Here is a 12,708-nt window from a genome sequence, read left to right on the forward strand (position 1 = left end):
GCCAAAGTTTTGAAACTTCTCTGACAGGTTCTGCATATGATGAATGTAAGCTCTGGTTCTGCCTGATCCCCCAAAGTCTTTGATTGCCATTGGCTTCCTGCTGTGCAGCCAAGAACAGTGGACGTAGCCATGCATGGTGAAAGTCAAAGTTAATTTGTGTCTGCTGTGCTTTCCAAAGGGAAACAGATGGCTGCAATGTTTGAGTTCAAGTCTCCTTCGCAGCCAAGCGGCATGTCTCTGGATCACACACCCTTGTTTTTCACACTATAATAGAACTAATCTGAGCTGTCATTTTCACCTGTCATGAGGCATGTCCTGTTGCTCTTTACCAGGGTGCACAAACTTTTCAGCCCCAAGGAGCTCAGGTGTCCACTGGGACAGTGGCAGGGAACATGTGTGGCTGTATGCTTATGTGTGCATATGTATATGAATATGCATAGAACTCACCCCCCTCTCTTTTGCGCATGCGCGCACACACACATTTATTCTGATAAACATACTTGGAATAATAAATTACTGCATCAGTTGATCATATATACCATAGCAGAATTTCTGTTGGAAGACCAAGCTAATGTGCATTAGCATTAATTAACCACACAGTATTTCTACCTCTTTTGTATGTGCCCCAATAATAGATTTGGGAACTGGGAGGATAAAGATCAGCTCTTAGGGTACAGCCTCTTCTTCAGCTACTCCAAGGTAATCACTAGGGGAAAAAAGCTCTAGAAATTAGTTCAGCAGCTCTTGCTATAGATGCCTCATTCCTTGAGCAGCCAGAGAGCATTCTAGGAAACTAGGAACTTTTGAGGGTTGCTGCTTAAGAGTCTTTCAGGGTGCTATAGGGACATGGCTTCTATGGCAGAGACCATTAAGCCTGTTGCTACAGCATTTTGTCATTTTTTTGGTAGTTGTAATATGCTGGGAATCTCAGAGGCCTCCGGGCAATGCTTAGAGCGGGTGCCTACAGGTCATAATGTTTCCATCACTGTTCTGTATGTAGAAAGACTGGTGTTCTCCAAAAGAAGTAGGGAAGTAAGACTCTAGGACTTCAATCCATTTAAACTTAATGGGATTCTGTAGCATTTCACTATAGGATTCTTTTTCAAATTCCAGAAATATTTTGCACAATTTTTCACCCTCTACTTTATCACTTTCTAGACAGTGAGGAAACTTATAGGCTCTTTGAAGAGCATGGAATATTGTTGTGCTGGGATAAAGGAAACAGTTTTGTGGAGAAGTCAAAACTGGTTAGGATATTAATGAGAGGGGAAAATGCCTCTGTAGACAAGTGGACTTCCAATTGTATGCAATTGGCGAGGCCACCAATAAAATATTTTTTAAAAGTTATAATACCATTTGCGCAAAATTCAAGATTCTTTACCCTCAAGAAACTTTGTGCAAAACACTCCCCCCCACCTTTTTAAAGAAAGTGGAGGAAGAATCTGCATGCTGCCCAGTATGTTACAGATAGACTTGATGAAACAAGAGGAAATGGAATAAAATCTGCCAGGCCAAACCAGAAAAATCTGTTTAAGTTTTCAGTCCCCAGTCAGAGTTCTCAGGCATCCCATTGTGTGAACATCCTTAATACCTAAGGAGATAAACTAAGGACAGAGTTATATGCCCCCTCTAGTCTGCTGCATTTCTGCTTCTGATTCTATCCTCTGCAGCTTTGTAGTTCCTTAGTACAGTGTTCCTGGGTGGTGAAGTGGTGACAGTTCTTCCTCCTCTGCCGCCTCTCCTCACTTCTATATTGTTGAATAGCCAAAGTGCTCTGGATAGTTCACACAATTAACGAATCACAGAACAGCATAAAATTCACAAAACAAAAAATGTAGCAAAACATTTCAATATACGAACTTTAAAACAATTTAAGGGGATAAAAACAATCCAATAAAATACTACTGTTTCGTATTGTGTCCCATTAAATATGTGGGAGGAGAGGACAGGCTTAAATGGACACCAAAAGCAAGATGGGGTTGGCATCTGTCAGCCTAATTAGGTGGGATTAAATCCTAAAACTCGCTTCAAAACTATTAACTCTACTCCAGGTGGCACACAGGTGTTCTACCCCTGAGTTATAAACTTGTAGGGGTGTGTGATGTTCAGAATCTGTCATTTGAGCCCAAGGGACTTCCACAGTGTTTCTAATCTGGCTGTCAGAAATGTTGGATGGTGGTCTCCCTCCCTGACCCTGCCTTGGCTTCTGGAAATATCTGTGAAATACTTGAGAGTGGAGATCTGTAACACTGCACAAATGCTGATTTGTGCAATTCAGACCTTTTGTGTAAATGGGATCTGACTTGTGTAAATTACTTTGCTCTATTTTCAATATTTTATCACATTTGTATGTCAATTGTGTAACCTCAGGCACAGTGCCTTATCCTTCCTAAATATCCTTGTCATTTTCATCCTCTTAGCACTTTGTCCTTATGCGTAGCTGGCCGTATTCACTACTTCACAAAGTATTTGTCATTTTCACTTATACGCCATTGCCACCTCATTTTTCTGCTTGGCTTATACAATTTGTGCACACAAATAGGCACATTTTTAAGTTAATATTTTCAGTAATTTTTCAGCTCACAGGATTTATGAAAACAGGCTCATAGTTTTTAGTTTCTCCCCTTCCATTCTTCCCACCGGTGTGATATCTACAATATCTGGTTTATTTTGATAAAAGTATTTGCTCTGGCAAATAGTTTTAGCAATGAGGTAGGGCCCAGTGGCAGGGCAAACAGTTCAAGTCAGTCCTGTGAAAGACTCAGATTTGTAGAACTTTGAGATGTGTGTAAATCCCAGGCTTTTTAATTTCTGTACATTTCTGGCTATGTGGTTTGCACATTCACGGTTTCTTTTTTTAAAATCATGTACAAATCATGGCTTGCGTTAAAAGCAGACATTTGGTCTTCTTTGTGAAAATATGTCAAAATCCTCCCCCCTCTCACCCCAAATTCCTCACATATCCCTATTTCCGTGTTATGTGGACACTCTGATATGCCATTCAGTTAACAAAAAAATTTGGTTTCAATTGTCCACAATCCAGTGGGCAGTGGAGGAAGAGGGAAAGAGCAACATGATGCTGCAGTTTATATATTCCCTGGCCATTGGCCCTGTTGCTTGGGCTTTATTGCTTGGGCTGTAATGCAAATGTCTTGAGGACATCAGTTTCTTGCTTGTGCCTTGCCTTTTACTAGCTAGATTACGTAGTGGTAGGGACTCAGCTATGTGGGCTCTACCCTGGGTTAACAGTTCTATTCTCTAATCTCTGATCCTACAACTCCTTCTCAAAATGATCTTATGTTTAAAAAATTGATCATCTTGAATAGAATGAAGACGGAAGTGGGCATCCAGAACTTCCAATACAGAGCTAATCAGCTGACATACCGTTAGTCTTTCAGTGAATGCAATGCAAAATTACTCTGAGAGATTAATCTATAAGAGGATATTTATTTTCTGCCTTCCACTGTCACATATTTCTGGAAGTGGCATGGTCCGATTTCTCCATTCTCCCTCCCTCTCTGCCTATTTTAATTAAAATGTGAAGAACTTGGGAGTGTGTTGCTTTGTCATTTACTTAAATGCTATTAAAAATCAAGACAATAATGGGAGAAATTTTAAATGGGTTCCATACACATTATTCATATCATAGTTGGGCTTTTTGACAGCACATTACTAAAAGGGATTCTCTACACTAGGCATGCAGGACCGCAGGGCCAGGGCCAAATCTTGTCCTCCATATTTTCACCTTACCATCCCAGGTTCCCCGGACAGTTACACCTTTTTTCTCCAACACGCAGTCATTGGGGGGTTTCCTGACTTCTGTGCAGTCCCTCCCCATTCTCCTCCCAATCCTAAAGGTTGAAATGTGTCTCCTAAAAGGTTTGTACGGATGTTGTAGAAATCATTCTGTCTACTTTTCGTGGATTATCAGCAGTTTTTGTTCCATCATCGGCTCATTGTCAGAATCAGATTTTGTGAAAATCTGTTTATAAGCAAATTCCTGGAAATGTGCAACTCTCTTCCCCACAAACACACTTGTGGAAGAAATGTGCATTAATTTGTTGTATTTTTCTGTAATGGAGTTGCCTAAAATGATAGTTTTTAAAATGTCTCAATGCATCCCAACAGGAAAAGCTGTACCACTGACGTTTCTGAAGGTTGGATCCCTAGAAATTCAGCCTCATTTGAGTTCCTTGCAGATTCCTCTAGCAGCCATAAATACTAGCAGTTAGAGCTTTAAGCTAAGATGTGTTTGCTATTTTGCATCCGCCCTTTTTGATTTCAGCCCTGACTCCCAGACCACCTCTGAAATGGAGTCTGGCCCCTGGTCTGAAAGATGTTTTGCATTCCTACTGTGTCCTTTGCCTTCATTGTTTGTGTGCTGTTGTAATCCTTTGATCTATGCATAACGCTGTTGCTTAGAAAAATCTGTACTCCAGTCCTCCAGCATTCTTAGCAGCTGTGGAAAAGATCTATCAAATGTACTTGCTACAAGTATATTCAGGAATCAATAATCTGGATTGAATGTTCCTGAGAGCTCATCCTAAAATGTCTTAATGATACCTAGGAATGCTTGAGAAATTAGTTACTTTAATTCTGATATTAACTGATTTGATCTGTACCTCCCATATTAATTAGGAGACTGGAAAGTAGTTATCCTTTGCATGTCACACTTCTCTCCATTTCAGGGATGCAGTTCTCTACTCAAAATATATTCTAGAGTGCATATAAAATGTACATATGAAAATAAAGTATGCTCAGAAATGTGTATTTTATGAGAATGTAAGCTCAAAATGATGCATTGAAATTGTATTTAGATATCAATTTTTGTGACTTTCTTTTTGAAAAGGTGGGAGATTCTTATCATTCAGTTAAATTTCTATATTGTTCAAGAGCCAAAGCTCTCGGGGCAGTTAACAGCAGTGTATAAAATATAGGAAAATGCAATACAATAATGAAGACATGGACCAGACCAGATTTAGAAATGAATCTAAAGGTGTAAAGTAGACATGGTCTGATCTGTACATGCCTAGCAGCGCATCTCGGTTAAAGGCATATTGCCAGGTATTCATAAATGTTAGCTTATGTTTGCAAGCAAGCTGTTACTTGTGGTGGCTGGGAGCCTCTTCTGCCTTCCTGAACCCTCAGGCATGCAGAGAGGGCTTGGGAAGATGGATAGGGTTCGCCTATCATTTGTGCTGGCATACAGGAATCTCTGCCATAGCCTAGAAGATGCACTGCTGTTTACCTTCTCCAAACTGCCAAGTGAATGTGAGGGATGAGCCAGGGAATCTGTGTGCATACAGATGGGGTGCTGATAATAGGGCTAGCGGCAGTATTTCATGATGAGCTCATGGGTAAGTTAGTAGGTGCTTAGATGCCTGATTAGTACTTAATACTAAGTATTGGTCTTAAAAAGACAGGTATATAGGAAGTTACCTTTTAACTAGGCTTTCCCCTTAATTCAAGTAGTTATTCTTGATGAACTACAGATTTCCAGGGTCCCAGGCCAGAGGTTAAACCTAAGACAATCCTTATGTATACATGCATGTGCTCGGCAATACCTTGTCACATGCAAATGCACCCCCTCCCCAAGATACTCAGTCCTTTTGCACAGTCCAAGTGCTACATGTCATCTGGATTGTACAGTGGAGAAACAGAGCAAGCCCAAATTTGCTTCCACACTTAAAGCTGGTTTCTGTCACTAGTTTGGAGCACACTGGGGTACGAGGTAACGATAGGGCAGTATCCTCTTCAGCACTGTCTCTATGTCAATAAAGTTGTACTGATGGAAGGCATCTCTGGAAGCTGCAGTAGTGCCAGTAGCATTTGCTCAAGCAGCAGGTTGTCTGGGGAAACCCATTGTGCCAACAAAAGCTGTTGGCATTGCTTTAGAGGTAGCTTGCTGGTGTAATAAAATTTGTTTTAGCACTGCTGCATATAGTTCCTCCAGTTTATATAGCACAATAAGATGCAGTTATCTCTGGGAAGTATGGGGAGAGGAAGAAAAAAGAAACAGAGGAGAATGGAGAAGAATGCAGGCCTAAGTATGCCTCTCTCTATGGAGCGATATCCGATTTGAGTCATGCTGGTCCCACTCTCACATTCGTGACCTAACTGACCTAACAGGGTGGTTGGGAGGACAGAATACAATAAACGTGCCTATATAAACTGGAGCTCCTTGCAGGAGCTGTTTCCCATCCATCCAGCATTTGTTTCCATATTAATGTGTATGTTTAAAAAATGGAGGAAGTGATATATGATTGCATCTTTAAAAATGTGCTTCTGAGCAGGCTTTCTCACAAAAAACCTCTTTCTAAATTTTTTTTCAAAAGTATGCATTTCTAGTAAATGTATTCTACTAGCAAAGCCTTTGATATGTCTGTGAGTTGAAAACTCCATCTTACAATTCAGAATATTTATTTATTTTTATTTGAAGTATTTTTATGTCAGTCTTCAACCAAAAAGGCTCCCAGAGCAGCTTACGTAGAATCAATTCAACAAAGATAGTCCCTGCCTGAAGGCTTAAAGCCTGAGAAGATACAGCACACAAGGAAAAACAAATAGGGAGAGAAGAGAGGAGGAAAATAGCTTTTCCAGTAGATCCAAAGGATAATTACTTTCTGATCTGTATGTCAGTCCAAGAGGTATAGATGAGGTTGGTTAGGTTTGGAATTCACAAAAAGCAAAGTTCTCAGGAATTCTTAATTGCATGTCACCTAGTGCTTAGTCCACATAGCCTCCTGCCTGGCCGGGGTGGGGTGGGGTGGGGAGGGAGACAGGCACTCCAGATATTGTGCATTACCTACTTAGGTGACTTTTTTGTGAATTAGGGTTGCGGGGAGGGGCAATCCAAACTGCTTTCCCCAACCCAGTCTTCCTCAGATATTTTGGATTCCACTCCCATTATTCCCAGACAGCATGGTCAGTGGTCAGGCCTGGAGAGCTGAAGCAGGAGAAAAAAGCAATATAAACCTTACATGTTGAACAGTTTTCATTTTAGAAAAGGAGAGTGAGTGTGTGTGTGTGTGTGAGAGAGAGAGAGAGAGAGAGAGAGACTGACTGACTGACTGACTGACTGCACACACACTGTAGGCAAAACTTAGTGTTTCACTGTAGAAACGTGAAAGTAGTATCCCAGATGCATATTCTGAAATAGTGTTCTTTCTGTTCTCTACTTTGTCCTGAAAAGACCTTTTTCAGGGCAAATTTCATACCCATGCAGAAATCTTTATCTTTGTGTTTGGCAGCACTGCATATAAAAATGAATGAGCTTTAAGGATTAGTGTGCAATCATCTGACCCCTCATGTTTTGTCTTAAATTAGTTTCTGCTTCTTCCCCTCTGGCTGACACACAGGAAATTGCATATCAGACTTTACTCTTCTATTCTTTCTCTTGCACTCAACCCACCCACACACTTAAGCAAGCTGGATCTTCTTTTATTCCTGGTACAGAATTAAATTGACACACTGGTGCCAGGCCTGCCCTTAGAAAGAGGGGCTTGCAAATCATCTGATAGCTTTGAACGGCATGCTTGGCAAGTACCAGGGAAGGTCGCTTCTCTGGTTATTTGGCACTTACTTTATGAGCATGCAGCAGGAAGAGGAGACTTTTCCCCATAGATGGACAGCAAGTAGGACCTTTCTAAAGGAGGGTGCTCAGCCTTTTTGAGCTTTGACTGTCCTCTTTAGGATGGTCAAAGCCCTCTGGTCAAAGCCCCTTTAAGATGGTCAAAGCCCCCTCTGTGCTATTGGGGTGGTATATAAATGCAGTCAATCAATAGTGCATCTATATCCTGCATATTTATTTATTTATTTATTTATTTATTTATTTATTTATTTATGAATGAATGAATGAATGAATGAATGAATGAATGAATGAATGAATGAAACTTCTGTACCGCCCCATTTGCCGAAGCCTTGGGGCGACTCACAACCATAAATAACAACAATAAATAACAACAATAAATACCAACAATATAATTGGATCCATCCTAGCCAAAGATGTAAAATCAATAAATAATATTAACAATTAAAATGACATTTGAATAAAAAGCTCTTCGCCTGGCGCCAAAAAAACAAATAATGACAGCGCCAGGCGGACCTCTCTGGGGAGCGCATTTCATGGATGGATGGATAGAGCATCTATAACTTACCTGTCTCAAACCAAAGGTGACATTCATAGGTTTCCTTAGTGGCCTCTCAAATCCAGGCACTGACCAGGTTGTGTGAGGAATCTGTTTTGAGGTAGGAATCTGTGGATTCCCTTGGCTCAACTCCCTGGAGTCTGAACCCTTTCTCACAACCCTGAGTCCAACTTGGTGACAAACTTTTCAAGTACCTGCCAGCAATCAAGCCTGCACAATTGCTGCACAAGTGTTGCCCCTCTTCCATGCAGATGATTTGTGGGCTTGTATTTACTGCAGAGAAAGATTGCCAGCTTGCACAAGAGGAGTTCACTAGTGTTCACAGACTTCATCTCTGCTCTGCTTGCTTCCTAAGCTAGGGACAGGCAAGAGAGAGAAGTCCAATGACAGAAGAACTGGATTCCACAGAATTGTTCCAACACTAGTCCAGACCCAGAACTGCTCAGTTACATTCTTGGTCTGGGAAGAAAGGCAGGGAGTTCCTCAGTTCGCACTCTGTGTTCCGTAAGTGTGTGTGCAAGCAGTCATACACAGCCTATTTGTGAGTGCATGAATCCTCATGTAACTGGAAAATGAATAGAACAGCACATGCTGAGCATGCAGAAGGCCTCAGGTTCATTTTCCAGCATATCCAAGTAAGGCTGCAAAGACTCCTGCCTGCAGCTGGGTTAGAAGGATCAAGCAGCTCCTTGTGTTCAGTCCTTCTCCTCTCCTCCTCTTATATACAAACAAAGGAGGAGGTCTTTCTGATCTCTTGTTCTGAAATCCTCCAGGAGTGATGACCCCGTCCTCAGTCTCCAATCACCTGCTGATACCCTTCTCTGAGTCCCTTCTCCTTAAGAAGCCAGGTGGACAATGGGGATGGGGTGGCATTTTTTGAATGTGATGCTCCAGTTAGACTGTCTTCTCCAGGGAAATGCAACCAGCAGTGATGTTTTTTAGATGGCAGGCAAAAACATTTCCAGGTCAATCCTATGCATGTTTAGACAACAAAAGTCCCTACAACTCCCAGCATGTCCCAGCCAGGGTTTCCCCCCTTCTTATATGTTTTAAAGAATTGTACTTTAGGGGTATATCAATGGCTGTGTTGTTTATGGATTTTATATTTTGAACTTCAAGAAAGAAGTTGGGCAGGCAGAAGTCCTGTACCCGTCCTGCTTGAGGGATCCACAGAATCTGTTAAGAGTGGTCTCTGCAGAGTGAGATGAACCATTGAGATGAACCATTGGTCTGATCCAGCATGGTTTTTCATAGGTTCTTGTGCTCTAAGAAACTGTTGTGATACAGGGCAGCATGTAAATATTGTAAGTAAATATGCAATTATTTGGTGCCACCTCCACTGTATATGCAAGAAGCCACTGCAAGGGAGGACACTGAGTGTAAGGTCTGGATTCGTGGAGGAAGAAGGCCTCCTGGAGGCCTGTCCCTCTGCCCAAGGTGGCTGCCTCTAGGCCTGAGACCTGGGGCACTGGCCCCAGGTTCCAAGCAGCAAGCAAAGGCAGATCATCTGTATTTGATATACTCAGAAGCCCAATTTGGGCTTGGTGGTTCCCCTACCCACATGTAGGAGTGCATGGGGCTACCAGTGGGGTGTAACCCACTGGGGAGCTGCCCATTTGTGCTAACTGGTGACTGTATGTGGGGCTGATTCATGTGGCAGCTGCCACTTTTGCAGCGATCTTTCTAACTGTGCCACTTGCAATGCTTATCATTCTCCTGCATGAAGAGCTGCTCATGTGAAAAGTATGATGTGCAACATTCAGGCTTACGTGTGGCAGATTTCTGCTTTGCAGGTCCCCCCTGCAGAAACGATCCCTCAGGTAAAGAAGGAGAAGCACAGTACCCAGGCTGCTAAGAACAGAGCCAAGAGGAAACCTCCCAAAGGAATGTTCCTTTCTCAAGAAGATGTGGAGGCTGTGTCCGCCAATGCAACAGCCGCTACCACCTTGCTGAGGCAACTGGATATGGAACTGGTCTCCATCAAACGACAGGTACAAGTATTTTTCCTGCAACAAAACGAGGCTTATTTTTAATCATCCAATACATATTTTAAAAAGGAGCAGCCATCAGTTTCAATTTCGTGGCTCCCCTGAGGATTTATAGCCTGGACTGAGATGTTTTGCATCAGGATGAAGCTTGATTAACAAGCTGTCAGCTGAGCAGCATGCCTCAGAACAGAATTATTTTAGCTTGGCTTTCTATTAGCAGTGCAGAAAGGTTGCTTGCCAGCTTCTAGTCTCTTCCCAAAGAGGATACTCTAGCCTTCTATAAATCAAGAGTTTCTCTGCTTCTTTATATGTTGGACTGATTTTGGAGAACATTTGTATCAGCCAATTTATTTACTATTTATGCATCTTTAGTTGCTTTCTATCCCTCCAGCTCTCACTTTTACTTGCATAGCAGTCTTCCACCCATTCTAAGCCACTGACAAGAGCAGGAGAGTATCTGTTTCTCCCAGCATATCACTCATATACAGGTAGAGATCTCTTTCCTCTCTTCCCATCCCCTGAAGTTGCAACAAGATTAGCATGGAGCACAGGGGTGAGGAACTTCTGGCCTGTGAGTCTAATTCAATCTATAGATCACCCCATCTTGCTTCTCCAGGGGTGGAGTTCAGCTCCACACCATGCCACCAGAGGAATCTTTTCAGAGGGCATACCCTCATTGTGATCTCTCGTCTGAGATTGAAGAGCACGATGGGGTTCCTCTGCTGGTGTGCAGCCGAAGTGCCGCTGTTAGATCCGAGGTAACCGTGGGGGCATGAGGGGCAGTGGTTACCTGGACTTGCATACTGGGGAAAAGTGACTGCTATCCACACACTTGGGCAAGTCCCAATGCCTCTAGGAAGGTGGAAGAACATGTGAAGATAGGGCAAAATTAGATAGTCCCCATAGATTTCCATTAGTGGGGTGCTGGGAGCTATTCCAGCTTATCTTTGCTATAAGCAAAGAAAAGTGTTTTACTCTCTCTCTCTAATTGGGAGTGCCCATATATAGCAAAACCTCTTTCCTAGTCCAAGCACTGAGTGGAAGAACTGGCTCCTCTTGGACCAGGGAGCGAGTTATACAAGATGGGCCTAGTCACACTTTCCTGATGAGATAAAGCCCACAAAGGGTTGGGTAGAGAGGGTAGTTCATAATGTAGCACAATATGATGTTCCTGAGATCCAAGGTGTAGTGGTTAAGGTCACATGTCTGGGACTCAGACGATCTGGGTTCTAGTCCCCGCTCGGCCATGGAGCCAACTGGGTGACTTTGGGGCAGTCATAGACTCTCAGCCCAACCTACCTCACAGGGTTGTTTCTGTGGGGATAAGTCTGAGAGCAGCAAGAAGGGAATGATGTAAGCTGCTTTGAGTTCTTAAAAGAAAAAGAAAAAGGTGGACTATAAATCTAATAAATAATAAATTGCTGTCCGTGTAACATTCAATGTACTTACCAGCTCCTAACCCTGACCACAGTAGTGGCCGCTCTCTCACAGACTACTTCTTTGAAGCAGTTGTTTTCAAGTGTTTGTCAGTTATGGACCAACCAGAAGAAGATGAGAGTTATTCCCAAGCATTGCCACCCTCCCCTCCCCTCCCCTCCCCTCAATGAAGTGGTGACTTCATTGGGCCAAGTCCCACTTGCCTTCTTCCCAGTCAGTGCAATGGAGGAGGTTGTGCATTCATTCATTCATTTTTTATTTAGGATATTTATATGCCATCCTATTGCAAAAGCCTCAGGATGTCCTATGCTGATGTGTTGAACTGAGATAACTTTGCATTTTTTATTTTTTTAGGGATGGTGGGTTTCTCACATTTTAAAAAATGACTGTAGTATACCCTTTCATGTGAACGTTATTGTAGTATTGTTCCACTTTCTCTTGAACAAGTTTTCAGTTGTCAGATTTGAATAATTTATACTCAACGTACTGCTTTAATTAAAAGGAGTAAAATTTGGTCAGACTTTCAGTACAGTGTAATATCAAGTAGAAGAGCTAGGCATGCCATACTATTAACCATTTTTGGCCTTTTTCATCTGGAGCGAGGCTGCAGTCTTCTGGCCACTTACTTTGGAATAAATACTACTGAACCTGTGAATAAACTGGCATGAGGTTTCTTCTGTACATCGGTGTATCTGTTTCTACCACAATCTGTATTTGCATGCATCTATCCCCTATGTTGATTTGGTTGCAAATGCAGACAAATAGGATTAAAAACAAGTCAAAGTTAACTATGTAAATACTCAAACTTGTCTGCATTTGTTTTTTTATATTTGTATCTTGTGCTTGTTTTGAGGCATTTTTCTATTTTAGCTACATCTACCTAATAGCAGTAGGAAAAATGCAATTATGTCTTTTAAAGAGCTCAGTAAAATAGACATCTGGAAATGAAGAAAAAGAATTACAGACTTGGCAGGTGCAGACATACCACTATCGCAGTGTTGTGACACAAAAGCTACACCTACTAAGAATTTTGCATGGTTAAAACTGTTTTTGCTTCTTTGTCTTCGTACATGTATTTTGATGTTTATGTTATTTCACCACTGCTCCATTCTTTAGAATGGCTCGCCTCAACCTGG

At 42.0% G+C, this 12,708-nt stretch overlaps 1 protein-coding gene across 3 annotated transcripts in view; it reads left to right on the forward strand.

Moving 5' to 3' along the window:
• Window positions 1–12,708, forward strand: part of RCOR1 (REST corepressor 1) — a 167,609-nt gene that overhangs the window by 138,941 nt on the left and 15,960 nt on the right. The window contains exon 8 of one of the 3 annotated variants that reach the window (XM_044437197.1): window positions 9,926–12,702. The exons of 1 other annotated variant lie outside the window; for it this stretch is intronic. In XM_044437197.1, the coding sequence (XP_044293132.1) occupies window positions 9,926–10,180 (255 nt within the window). In that variant the 3' untranslated portion in view covers window positions 10,181–12,702. Of the gene's footprint in view, window positions 1–9,925; window positions 12,703–12,708 lie in introns of those variants that run through there. One more of the 3 variants, XM_044437198.1, reaches the window with a different exon arrangement.

This window comes from Varanus komodoensis, unplaced genomic scaffold, assembly GCF_004798865.1.
Source record: "Varanus komodoensis strain SLA01 unplaced genomic scaffold, ASM479886v1 scaffold3, whole genome shotgun sequence".
Lineage (NCBI taxonomy): Eukaryota > Metazoa > Chordata > Lepidosauria > Squamata > Varanidae > Varanus > Varanus komodoensis.